General features: G+C 36.0%; 1 protein-coding gene across 12 annotated transcripts in view; it reads left to right on the forward strand.

Moving 5' to 3' along the window:
- CADPS2 (calcium dependent secretion activator 2) overlaps positions 1-14615 on the forward strand; it is a 555896-nt gene that overhangs the window by 462219 nt on the left and 79062 nt on the right. For all 12 annotated transcript variants that reach the window (XM_059933509.1, XM_059933503.1, XM_059933501.1 and 9 more), the window contains one exon: positions 5227-5383. In XM_059933509.1, the coding sequence (XP_059789492.1) occupies positions 5227-5383 (157 nt within the window). The remainder of the gene's footprint in view (positions 1-5226; positions 5384-14615) is intronic.

Consider the following 14615-nt stretch of genomic DNA (forward strand, 5'->3'; position numbering starts at 1 on the left):
TTTCCTCGTTGTATATTCTTGTCACCCTTGTTGAAGATTAGTTGACCATATATGTGTGGGTTTATTTCTGGGATCACTATTCTGTTTCATTAGTCTAGGTGTCTGTTTTGATGCCAGTGCCAGATTAATTTAATTACCACAGCTTAGAATATACATATTTTGATATCAGAAAGTGTGATGCCTTCAGCTTTGTTCTTCTTAAGATTACTTTAGCTATCTGGGATCTTTCGTGGTTCCATATGAGTTTTAGGATTGTTTTTTCTATTCCTATAAAAAAAAGTTCAATGGAATTTTGATAGGATTTGTGTTGAATCTGTAAGATTGTTTTGGGTAGTATGGACATTTTAACAATATGAATTCTTCCAATCCATGACACCGGATATCTTTCCATTTATTTGTGACTACTTTAATTTCTTTCATCAGTGTTTTATATTTACAGTTTACAAGTCTTTCAGCTGTTTGGTTAAGTTTACTTCTAAGAATTTTTACTCTTTTTAATACTACTGTAAATGAGATTGTTTCTTTTTCAGATTGTTTGTGTATAGAAATGCAACTGATTTTTGTATGTTGATTTTATATCCTGCATCTCTGCTGAATTTGTCCATTAGTTCCAACAATTTTTATAGAGTACTTAGGTTTTTCTACGTACAAGATCATATTATCTGCAAAGATAATTTTACCCTTCCGCTTTGCATACCATTTATTTCCTTTTCTTGCCTGATTGCTCTGGCGAGGATTTCCATTACCGTGTTGAAAAAAAAGTGATGAGAGGGGGCATCCTCGCTATATTCTGGATTTTAAAGGGAAAGTTTTCAGTTTTTCAGCACTGAATATGATGTTAGCTGTGGGCTTCTCACATATGGCCTTTGTTGTGTTGAGGTAAGTTCCTTCTATACCTAATTTGTAAGAATATTTATCATAAAAGGATGTTGAATTTTGTCAAATTTTTTTCTGCATCTACTGAGATGATCGATCATGTGATTTTTATCCTTCTCTCTGTTAATTTGGTGTATCCCATTGACTGATTTGTGTGTGTTGAACCAACTTTACATCCCAGGGATAAATCCCACTTGGTCACAGTGTGTGGTCCTTTTAATATGCTGTTGAAATTGATGTGCTAGTATTTTGTTGATAATTTTCACATCCATGTTTATCAAGGATATTGGCCTATATTTTTCTTTGCGTATGGTGTCTTTTTCTGCCTTAGATATCAGGGTGATACTCTCCTCATAAAATGAGTTTAGAAATGTTCCCCCTTCTATTATTTGAAAGAGTTTAAGAAGACTTGGTTTTAATTCTTCTTTAAACGTTTGGTAGAATTAACCTGTAATGCTATCTGTTCCTAGGCTTTTCTTCTTTGGAGGTTGTTGATTACTGATTCAAATTCCTTACTTGTTTTTGGTTTGTTCAAGTTTTCTGTTTCTTCTTGATTCAGTCTTGATAGATTATATGTTTCTAGGAATTTATCCTTTTCTTCTAGGTTGTCTAATTTGTTGATGTATAATTGTTCATTATAGTCTCTTATGATTCTTTTTTTTTTAAATTTATTTATTTATTATTATTTTTTTGGCTGTGTGTTGGGTCTTCGTTTCTGTGCGAGGGCTTTCTCCAGTTGCGGCAAGCGGGGGCCACTCTTCATCGCGGTGCGCTGGCCTCTCACTATCGCGGCCTCTCTTGCTGCGGAGCCCAGGCTCCAGACGCGCAGGCTCAGTAGTTGTGGCTCACAGGCCTAGTTGCTCCGTGGCATGTGGGATCTTCCCAGACCAGGGCCCGAACCCGTGTCCCCTGCATTGGCAGGCAGATTCTCAACCACTGCGCCACCAGGGAAGCCCCTCTTACGATTCTTTTTTCTTTCCTGTGGCATCAGTTGAAATGTCTCCCTTCCATTTAAATGATTTTATTTATTTGAGTCTTCTTTGTTTTTTTTCTTTTTAATCTAACTAAAGTTTTGTCATCTTTTCTAAAAAACAGCTCTTAGTTTCCTTGATTTTTTCTATTGTTTTTCTACTTTCTGTTTCACTTATTTATACTCTAACCTTTATTATTGCCTTTCTTTTTCTAACTTTGAGCTTAGTTCTTCTTTTTCTGGTTCTTTGAGGTGTAATGTTATATTGTTTATTTGAGATTTTTTTTTCTTTTTTAATGTAGGTGTTCATTGCTATAAACTTCCTTCTTAGTACTGCTTTCACTGCATCCCATAACTTTTGGTACGTTATGTTTTTTGTTTGTCTCAAGATATTTTCTACTTTCTTTTTGCTTTCATCTTTGATCCGATGTTTGTTCAAGAGTATCTTGTTTAGTCTCCATGTTTTTGTGATTTTTTTCTCTTTTTCTTTTGTAATTCATTTCAAGCTTTTTTCTACTGTTGTTGGAAAAGATACTAGGGATGATTTCAATCTTCTTAAATTTGTAAAACTGTTTTTGTGACGTAGCATGTGATCTTTCCAAGAGAATGTTTCATGAGTACTTGAGAAGAATGTATAGTCTACTGCTGTTGTATGGAATGATCTGTATGTGTCTGTTTGGCCCATTTGGTGTTGTTCAAGTCTGCTGTTTCCCAATTTCCTGTCTGGGTGCTCTCTCCATTATTCAAAGTACAGTATTGAAGTCTCCTATTGTAATTGTGTTGCCATCTATTTCTCCCTACAGAGTCAATGTTTGGATTACATGTTTAGGTGCTCTGATGTTTGGATGCTTATATATTTTTAATTGTCCTAGCTTCCTGGTGAATTGACCCTTTCCCATTATGTAATAACCTTCTTTATTTCTTTTGGCAGTTTTTAACATATACTGTAGTTTGTTTGATATAAGTATAGACACCCCTGCTCACTTTTGGTTATCATTTGCATGGAATATCTTTTTCTACCCCTTCACTTTCAGCCTATGTGTATCCTTAAATCTAAAATGAGTTTCTCATAGATAGCAAGCATATAGTTGTATCTTGTTGTTTTACCCATTCAGCCACTCTGTGTCTTTTGATTGAAGATTTTAATCCATTTACATTTAAATTAATTACTGATAGGTAAAGCTGACCTCTCAACTGGACTTCAGAGCTTTTAACCATCTATTTTAAACTTATAACTCCAATCACATACAAAACCCTGCACTTGGACTTCCTACACATACTTTATGTTATTCATGTCAAATTTTACCTCTTCTGTACTATATATCCAGTAACAAATTTTTGTGGTTAAAGTTATTATTACTACTTTTCTCTTTTAGATATTATACTAGCATTAAAAGTTATTTATGCACCACCATTATAGCATTACAGTATTATTTGTCTACATATTTACCTTTACCAGTGAGATTTATATTTTCGTATACATTTGTGTTGCATTTAGCATCCTTTTGTTTCAACTTGAATTTTCTTTCACACTTTTTGTAAGGCAGGTCTAGTGGTGACAAACTTCCTCACTTTTAGTTTGTCCGGGAAAGTCTTTATCTTGTCTTCATTTTTAAAGGACAGTTTTGCTGTGTATAGTATTCTTGGTTGGCAGTTTTTTCTTTAGCTCTTTGAATATATCTTACCACTCCCTCCAACCCTCTAAGGTTTCTACTGAGAAATTTGCAAATAGCCTTATTCTTGTATATGATGAGTCACTCTTCTCTTGCTGCTTTCAAAATCCTCTCTCTTTAATTTTTGACATTTTAGTTATAATGTGTCTCAGAGTAGACCTCTTTTGGTCAACCCATTTGGGATATTTTGGGCTTCATCAATCTGTATGTCCATTTCTTTCAGATTTGGGAAGTTTTCAGCCATTATTTCTTTAAATAAATTTCCTGGCCCTTTCTCTTTCTCTTCTCTTTCTGGAACTCCAGAAATATATATTTGATAATACATATCAAATTGGTTCACTTGAAGATGTACCACAAATCTCATAGGCTTTCTTCACTCCTTTTCATTCTTTCTTTTTGTTCCTCTGACTAGATAATTTCAAATTACTTCTTTTCAAGTTCATTGATTCTTTCTTCCACTTGATCAAGTCTACTGTTGAAGCTGTCCTTTAAATTTTTTGGTTATTGTGTTCTTCAGCTCCAGAATATTTATTTGGTTCATTTTATGGTTCTGTTTGTTGAACTTCTCATTTTTTTCATATATTATTTTCCTGATTTCATTTAGTTGTCTGTCTTTGTTCTCTTGTAGCTCACTGAACTTCTTTAAAAGAATTTTTGAATGTTTTTAGGCAATTTATAGATCTCCATTTCTTTGGGATTGTCTGTGGGAGCTTTATTTTGTTCTTTTGTTTGGTGTCCTATTTCTAGATTCTTCACGATCTGGTAATCTTACATTGGTGTTGTGCATTTGAAGAAACTGTCTCTTCTTCCTTTCTTTACAGACTGACTTCAGCAGGGAAAGCCTTCACCAGTCAGCCCAGCCAGATATTCCAGGTGGTCTGGTTGGTAGGATCCATAGGCGGGCTGGCTGGTGGGCCTGCTGCCAGGTTACATGGCAGGCCACATTATTTTTGAGAACCTCCTAAAAAGTAAATACTCTTTTCACCCATCTAAACAGCAGAGATTTTTTTAAGTGATTATTGTTACTAACTAAATGGCATTAAAAAATGCCTAGCTGAATATAAAGTAATAAACAGGACATACATAGCCTTGCCCCTGTGGGGTTTACAGTCTAATTTAAGAGGCGGACATTAAAATATTTGTATGTGTGGTCATATACACAGTACTAAGTCCTGTGAAATGAAAATACTTGGTAGCAGAGAGACTATCTAGAGGACATAATTTACACTGGAGGGTCAGGAAATCCCTCTCTATGAAAGTGTGTTTTAGCTTTAGACCTTAGATTCATAAAAAAGTACTACAAATAAAATGTAATCTTTTTTAAATGGGAAATAATTGTGTAGTTATGTGTATTTAAATAGTAAACAAATTTGGCATTGATAAATAAAATATGAAATCTAATGTAGAATTAAAATGTAAAATGACATTGCTTTATTTTTTAAAACACATTTTTGATTTAGAACATTTGAAAAATACATAAAACAAAACAAAAATTCCTTGTATCTCATAATTTATACATAACTACTATGAATGTTTTGGCGTATTTATTTCCAATTCTTTTTTCTGTGACTAGAAATATTAAAACACTTGGTATCATACTCTACAATCATGTCCTACAATTTCACTTTTAATGACATATTTTTACAGTATTTGTGTATGTTTCTAACAGGTAATGTATGTTTACATTATTTCTTTATTTGTTTACAGGCGTTTGCCTGGTGGCCTGATTTATTGGCAGAGCATGCAGAGAAATTCTGGGCTTTATTCACAGTGGATATGGATACCGCACTGGAAGCACAACCACAAGACTCCTGGGACAGTTTTCCTCTTTTCCAACTGCTTAATAATTTCCTCAGAAATGACGGTAAGCACTTGCATTTTCTTTAGTGTAGAAATGGGGAGGAGGGGAGAACTTTGTGTGTGTGAGTCTGGATTTACGGAGCTCTAGCAGTCACCCCACAAGAATCAACATGGGTAACATTAACATTTGCTCAGTCTCCCCAGGTATATCCCACCCGGGTCTGGGCGAGACCAGCAACACTCTCACATTGCTCCACTGGCCTCTAAAGTTGCTCTCATTCCTACCCTCCTGCTTCATCAGGCACTGACTACATAGGCACCTTCTCAGTGTACCTGTGAATCAGAAAATCTTCAAAGGTTAACATTTCTAAAGTACCTGAGAATTTAAGATCTCTGAAAGACACCTTAGAAACTTATTATTCTAGACATCATGCCATGTTAAGGCTTCTACTAATACACACTGTGCTAATAGTGTTTGCCTGAAGAGATTCGGTTCTACAGATGATAGGAATATTGCCCTGCGGTATTGCTTGCTCTCTCAGTATTTAGAAATTGAAGAGAATGTAAAGGTTCTCTGTTGAGATTTTTTTTTCCAATGCAGTAATAACTTTTATAATTATTGTGGTACATGGTCTTCTAGCAGCCAGTATAAACCTAGTTTTTCGTCAGGATTTTTGGAGGCATTTCTTAGCATACAGATTCCTGTGGGCCTTTCCTTTGATGATTCTTTTTGAAGTTTCCCTTCAACTCAGGTTTGGTTTCTACTGACAGCCTTTTGCTTCAACACTTGCAGTGGTCTTGGGGTCACTAATTCCCTATTGTATTACACTACTCTCAATATAAACCAGGTTGAACTCTGCCTCTTTCTGACCTCTGGTTCTGACTTGTTCTGCCTGATCCATGGAATGGCTTTCTTTTGTTGCATAAGTTCTTCTCCCAGCCATTATTCCCAGTCATTTAACTCTTTCTCATGTGATAGCGTTTTCATGCCCATCACCATTTTTATCACCTTCCTCTAAGAAGGTCTCACTCCAGTTTTCAGTATTGCTCTGGAGTGTGGTGCTAAGAAGTACACAGTGCCCACAATGTTACCTGGGTAACCCAGGCCCCAAGGAGAGCTGCCTGCCTTCTGCCCTGTCTTCCTGCAGCCCACAGCTGTCCTCTCTCCCAGGAGCTTAGTCACACTGGTGATACCGTTCACACTTGCTGTCTTTTAAAACTCCAGATCTCTTTGCTTCTCTCTTTGCGGGATATCACTACTCTGTGTTTCCAGGTTTAAATTTAAATCTTTTTTTTTTTGACATTTGTCTTTGTTTTTTTAAAAATTACTCTCTTGATTTTGTTCATCACCCTAGTCCATCATTTCTTACGTTCCTTTGGTTATTCATCCCTTTGAGTCTATGATAAAACTATAACTGTTTTACTGGGAAAAAACAGCTACATAGATATGAAATTGTGTGTAATATTGGACTCCCCATGGACATCTGGATTTGGGACACCAGGGTAAGAACCTTTGTTATACTAATTAATAACATGTTATACTAAGTATGTAAGAGAGAGAGGCATCATATTATACTAATTAATAACATGGGCTTTGGTGCCAGACAGATTCACATCTGTCTCTGCTGCTCACTACTTGACCTTTGACAATAGCTTAACCTCGGTAAACTTTAGGTTCTTCATCTATAAAAGAAAGAAATAATAGTACCTACAGTGTATTGGTCATGAGGATTAAAGAAGGTAATAGCTCATGTATAATGAATGCTAAATAAATATTATAGATATTAATCAGTTACAATTTCAGTCTTGATTTTTTTAGCCATCTTATTCATTCTCTTATCCAATTTCATTTCCAAAAGGTCTTATTAAAAAGCCAAAGAACTAAGCTACAATTCCTAGTTCAGGTTCAACAACAATGTCTGCTCTCAGGAGTTGCTATACCCACAGTTATCCGTATGTGAATCGTTTATTCTGCAAATTGTCCTCAGACAGCTTTTACATTCCAGTTTGGTTCCCTCCTGCCAGCTAGCAGACCTCAAATGACCTTCTTCTTTCCCAGTCTCTTATCATCATTTTTTTTTCTGCTAAGAAATTACAAATGAGGTTTAATATTTTCTTATGACAAATATATATCAATAAACTTACTGCCAAAAATAAATACATGTACAATATTATACATTTAGTCCCTAAATGAGAATAAATAAACATAGGATTATTTCTAACATTGCTCTTCTCCACTTGCATGAAAACTCCAGAATTGACCATATTTAGATTTATTTGGGGGTTTGTTCAAAGATGAAGGTATTTATTAATATTCTCAGTGAAATAGTAAAGATGATGAATCATTTAACTTATTCAATATATTAGAATTTATTTATAAAGAAAATAAATATGCTGTAGATTTCTTAGAAATTTTCTTGGGGAACCTCTACTATAATGCCAATGAATTAACATCTTTTAAAATTTATTTTTAAGAAGATCTCTTACATTCAAGTGTAATTTTATGAGTCATATCAAAAAGAACACTAAAAAGAGAATAACAGAAATGTGATTTTTAGCCAAATATTTAATTCAAAAGAATATCACATTCCTCTCCTGTTTTAAACCATTTTTATAAAATTGGCTACTATTAAATGCATAAAGTATTGTGTTATGTCATTTTGGTATACATTACTCAATCACACAGAAGCATTGATTAATGATTTCTTTTGAATGTTATCAATTTGGGGGAGTAAGTCTAGATCTAGGCTTTGATTTTGCAGTGATTAACATATTTTAGAAAACATCAATTATTTCAGAGAAAAACAGCTCCCCTATGTAGTGAGGTAAATAGAAAAGTTCTCCAGTGCCGTAATTTCCTTTTAGTACTGGGAGAACGGTGTGGTCTGGGGAATTGAAATAGAATGCAGTAACTTTCAACTCAAACTCACAAGTTACTATCCAAAGCCAAGACCACTTAGTAATATCTCAGTAGTTGGTAAGACATAATTTTTTTTTGCTATTAATATCACCCTTGATAATAATGAAGAATATTGTTTTTTTTTTTTTTAAAAACACTTTTATTATTTATTTATTTATTTATTTATTGGCTGTGTTGGGTCTTCGTTTCTGTGCGAGGGCTTTCTCTAGTTGTGGCAAGCGGGGGCCACTCTCTTCATCGCGGTGCGCGGGTCTCTCACTATCGCGGCCTCTCTTGTTGCGGAGCACAGGCTCCAGTCACGCAGGCTCAGTAGTTGTGGCTCACGGGCCTAGTTGCTCCGCGGCATGTGGGATCTTCCCAGACCAGGGCTCGAACCCGTGTGCCCTGCATTGGCAGGCAGATTCTCAACCACTGCGCCACCAGGGAAGCCCCAGAATATTGTTAATAATTATGTTTATTTCATTAAATTCCTGAAATATTCAGATGGTGATTTAGTGAATTCAATTCAAATGTTAAATGTCAACCTATAGCTGCCCCCAAATTGTCCTTTTGGAAAGTTTATAGGAAACCATAAAACTTCTGTCCTTTTACCACCACCTCCCAAAGAAAGATTCTTACATCACTGCCATGGCCTGACAGTTTTTACCGTATTGACCCAACTAGAGGTATAGTCCAAATTCTAATTAATTTAAACCTTAACTAGCCAGGGGTAAAATAGGAACAGATTGCTCCAAAATGTCCAGTCTTGTTAAGGGAGATAATTTGCTGGATAACAGTGCTTACTCTTACCCCACACGTGGCATACCACTACTTATATAGAGATTTTAAATGGTTGTGATTTATTACTAATAATGTCACATATTTATGTCTGCTTTTCCAAAATAAAAATTACTAACACGTCTGTAACAGAAATATTAGTTAGAATTTGTGCTTTATTTGTGCCTTGAAAACTTTATAGCTGAGTTGTTTTGGGGTTTTTTTTTTAATGAACAATTTAGATGTTCCTGCTGGATGTTTACCATCTTTATTTTGTTAAAATATTTATGCTTTGATATTTAAAAATAAGTGTTTATCTTTAGGGGAGCGGAGAGGATCTTAGACAAACGTCTTCATTTTCCAGCTGAATAAACTAAACCCCTAGGAGGCGAGGTGCCTGGGCTGGGGCTTGCTGGCAGGAAACCAAGGCAGCGGCAAGTTGGAGCCTGAACACTTGGTCTCCAGCCCACCTCAGTCTACAGTCACAAATGCAGATTCTGGGAGCATTTATAAAGTAAGATAATATTTTTAAAGAAGATAGGAGATTCCTTGAACTTTTATTTTTACCTCATGAAATGTTTATAAGGGCCTTGAATTATGGGGGCAAAGGAAGCAGGTTGGTTAAAGGGTGCAGAAAGGACCAGATAAAGTATTGTCTTAGCATGTACCTTAAAAAACATCCATGACGAGATTTCCAGGGACTGAACTAATTAGAGGAGGAAAGAGATTCAAGACAGTGAATTCGGTTGCTATTTTAAGGAGGGAAAAAAGAACTGTGTCTGGGGTAGGTGTGTTTCCTTACAGTTGGGCGTGATTAGGGAAAGTCTTAGCCTTAAGGATCCTTGGAGATGAAATGTGGTTTTCCTCGAGGGAAGAGTACCAGCTGCACCACAATTTTAGCAACTGTCCCCAGTCTCCCGCCCCTCACAGGCTCACCCATTGACTCCCAGAGAAGGACTGATGAAGAAAACAAACTCCGGCTCCCTCATTTCTGTCCAAAAAAGACTGAACTCCCGCTTACCTCTCCACCCTTCCTCCATACATCCTGATCCACTCCCCACAACTCAAGTCTTAATTAGATGGGTAATCACTTTAAATGGTATCTCAGGAAACAGTTTTGAAAAACAGATGTATTAAAATTAGGGAAAATAAATGTTTTCATAATGAAGCAATTAGCATGGTAGTTGAATGATCCTGAATGACTATGAAGCTGGTACAAATAGATTCTACCCTTGCGTGCTATTTTCCACAATTGTCCTGTCCTGTCAATAATCCGTATGGCAAGTGACTGCTTCTGACAAATGAAAGCCATCTGCAAATGGCACAAATCATCTCTTTCAGTACTACCGAAAGGCAAACTCTTGGAGCTAGTCACCTTTTAATCTGTGGATATGCTAGCAAGTGGCAAATGACCATTCTGTTGGGAACTGATTCCCAGCTGAAAAATACCACGGTGCTTCTTCTTTAATTAACAGCCTTTTCACATTGCTAGCACATTAAAGCCATCCTGAAGAACACCCGTGCTTATATAATCAATGTCACAGCGTCTCTACCTAAACGAATAATAAATGTTCAGGCTCTACACTAAGTGAAAACCTATTCTCCAAGACTTTCACCTTCATAAAGATGGGCTCATAAAAATCGAAAAAAGAAAAATTGGAATGTGGTCTCATGAGGATAAAAAGGCTAGTGTTAATAATTAACAAGGAGAGTGAAGTGGAGTCAAATTAGCCATAATAGAGCCCAGAGTGACTGGCAAAGTCACCTCTCATTATCAAAAAACTCATTAAGAAATGAAGAGGTGGAAATCCTGCTGGGTTATTCTCACACTTCGGCTGTATCAGAGATTACTTTTCAGATTTCTTTCAAATGAAGAACTGTTAGGTCACCATATTGTATATTAGGTTAATTTTCAGGCTTTGAAATATGGAGGGCTGGCACCTGTGTGTCATTCTACCGCAAGAGCTTAAATGAGCTGTACATCTGAAATTCACAAATTGGTGTTTACAGTTATATCTGTATATACATCTACTAGGAATAATGCAGAAAGGTTTATGACTTCTAGATTATAGCAGAGCTGTGTGCCAGGTTAGCTTTATAGCTCTTTTACAAATGATGAAATGACCACTAAAACTCGAAAATGTATTTAACTCCAATCCCAAGAGCTGATTGAATTCAAAATTGTGTGTCAGAACTTGTTTTACCGACTAATATAGTAAAAGAAATGAAAAATCAAGGAGTCACTAGCTTTTTTTTAAATTGAATGCTGCAGTACTGCTCTAGTATCTTTTTACTACATGTAGACATTTTAAAATTTTAATCTGTATATTTTCTTAGAAATTAGTGCCTTAGAGAAAATAATCTAAAATGCTCTAACAGTGTTCTTCACTGTAGATTTGCAGAAACTTCTTTAACTCCTGAAGGCCACGAACATCAGGAACCCCGCACTTGAGGGCTATTGATCATGTTACAGCCGTACTCCATTGTTTCCATTACCGGGACGGTATTGTGGGACATAACCCCAAAGATCAGAAGGTTGTATTAACTGGAGTAAAATTACAGACTTTTCCATTTGGCTTTAATACTAGTCTCATAAAATCCAGCATGAGAATTGCTAGACCACGAGACTTCGCTTATTTTTGCCCTAAGCCTTGCTTAATGTTTATATTGATTTTTTCCTGAATTAATTCTGCAAGAAATGGGGGCTGAATGCCTACAATTTACCAAATCCCAGTCACCTTACAGATACATGGGTAAAAAACAATTCCTGCCCTTGAAAAGCATATAATCTAGTGGAGGATATGGGCATATATGCAGTACTAACTGTAATGCAACAGATTGTAAAACTGTAATTCAGTTATGTGTACTGTGTGCTATGACATTTTTAATTATAGTTTTAAACTTGGTTTTGTTTGATTTGGATTTGTTGCCCCCCAAATAATAAACATTATAACATCAGTGCTCTCATTCCTTGTTACCTCCTATCTCTAGATAGATAGATAGGTAGATAGATAGATAGATAGGTAGGTAGGTAGGTAGATAGATAGATAGATAGATAGATAGATAGATAGATAGGTATTTTTTAACAAGTGCCCTGAGAGGAAAGGAAGAGTTGGGTGTGGTTTTAGGAGGTTATCATTCCAGTATAGTATAAATTAAATATTACCAAACTATGTAAAATTGCTTATCAAATTTTTAGTTAAAAGGAGAATAAAACCTGAAGAGTCTTCTATTTTACTTAAACCTCAGCAGGATGCTTTCAGAGTTTCCTTCAGGGGGTGGATTTATTCAATAAACAGATATTTATTGAGTGCCTGCTTAATGTGCCAGATTCTTGGCTGGGCGCTATTCCTAGATCTGAGTGGGGAGGAAGTTTGGTTTGGTTTGTGTGTGTGTGTGTTTTCTTTTTACATAACGCTGTTCTAGGCTGCAGTCCTCCGGGCTTTTCTCCTGAAGCCCGTAGTCGTATTTCCTGTGCTGGGGATCCCATTATATGTATTTGTCAACATAGAGAGTGATCTGTTAATTTTATATCTTAGTCCATGGTGCTTGCATTGTTAAGGATTGATACAGTTTGTAGTCCCTTGAATAATTGTTGTTTTGTGGCAAAATCTATTGTTTTTATTGTGGTTCTTGTGTTTGCGTATTTTTTGTGTTTTTTTGCTGGTCATAAATTACTCATTCCCTTCTGAAATGCCTAATTAGAATTTTAGGGGGGAAATTCATTCTTCCTAGTAATCCACTAATGCTGACTAATTAGAAGGAGGAAGGCACGATATAAAATTGGATTATATGGTCTCAGGAGTCAACAGTGTATTTTTACCCTAAACACAGTATGTGAACTCTTTTATCTGCTTATCCTTAATTTATCCAGTGGTTATTGTCTCAGTAATCGTTATTAATTGGATTGTAGTTTAAATTCTGTGTTGAAATCTTACTTTTAAAAGCCTATGACAAGTACTTTTGTAAATGTAAGACTCTTTTGGGTCTGTAAATAATCAACACTAATTTATTAATTATTGGGATGCTCAAAATAACTGGGTACATCTGCACCCCTAGTTTACCTTTTATTTAAGCCTCTTGCTTTCTTTTTGCCATTTCTAATTGTACTGTTGGGCTTGATGTCATTGATGCTTCACTATTTTCTGACAAGGTGATATTTGGAGACATAGAATAGAATCTTTTGGAAAAAAATATTTTTATCAACCAAGTAGATGCTAGTCCTCCACTTATGTTCTCGTAACCACTACTTGAGACTCCTCCTGAGCAGTTCTTTCTACTTCCACACCTCTGGTATAATGTCAGAAGCGTTCTTGGATGAGGCCACATTGAGAACTTGCCTCTTCCAATGAGCTGTTGCAATGGGAGCCTTGTAAAGGCTTGATTTGGACAGGTGGCAGCCCCAAATCCTAATCTATCCTTATTAAACCATATGGAGAAGATAGAAGCACTCATTCTGATGCCTGGGGCTACATATTAAGATGGCTTTTGACAGTGTCTGATAGGAATGGGATGCAAACTGGCATATGGGCAACTGAGAAAAGGAGCATACATTTACATACACAAGTATAGTGTCGTCTGTATTCCAGGAGTCTTGCCTTTTGAAACCAGATTCTCTCTTTTCTTTCTTTCCCTTTCTGTGTGTATTTTCTCTTCATTTCTTCTCATTTTTCCTCTTCCTCTTTCTCCCCTCCATCCCATCTCTCCCTCCATCCTTCCTCGCCTTTCCTGAATCTGATTACCAAAGAAATACTACCAATTGCCAATTTTCTAAAACTTTTGAACATGGGTTTATAATTTGGTTTATTGTAATGAAAAGGAAAACTCTGCTGAAACGTAAGCAAACTTTTGGCCAGAATTCAACATTGGTGACCATTCTTAGGAAATACAGGAAATCTCCATTTTCTCCTATTTCTGGAGGATGTAACAGTTTGCTATCAAGTCATGACTGAACAGAGAAAATCCTCCCTTTGGTACATTCATTAAAATAAGAGACATCCCTGGTGATCCAGTGGTTAGGATTCCGGGCTTTCACTGACGGGACCCTGATTTGATCCCTGGTCAGGGAACTAAGATCCCACAAGCCACGAAACCCGGCATGGCTGAAAGAAGAATAATAATAATAAAATAAGAGACATAAAATAGACAACATTCATATCCAGTAGAATTTTCAGCATTATGATCTTGGACATATGGGTCTAAAAATAGGATTTCTCATAAAAATATTTAGTACTATATATTTTATGTAAAATATGAAGAGATACACAGGCCTCAAACGTTCTTATACAGAATAATAATGTAGTAACTATGTAGTAATCTTAATAGTGTATACAGGCAGTCATTCATTCAACAAACGTTTGAACACTTGCTCTGAGCCAGGGACTTTGTTGGATACTAAGAATACAGACATAGTCCCTTCTCCAAGGACCTTGCACCCTCATAGGAAGAAAGAGATATGTCAACGAGTACAGAAGTATAACATGGACTACAGTAGAAACCTGTGCAGGGTGGAGAATAAACATGGGAAACCAGTAATTAGGGAAAGGGACAGCAGAATGAAGCATTTCAAGGAAGACTTGGAGGGGAAAGTGTATACTTGAACTGAACCATGAAAATCATT

The sequence above is a fragment of the Balaenoptera ricei genome, chromosome 9 (genome assembly GCF_028023285.1).
Source record: "Balaenoptera ricei isolate mBalRic1 chromosome 9, mBalRic1.hap2, whole genome shotgun sequence".
Lineage (NCBI taxonomy): Eukaryota > Metazoa > Chordata > Mammalia > Artiodactyla > Balaenopteridae > Balaenoptera > Balaenoptera ricei.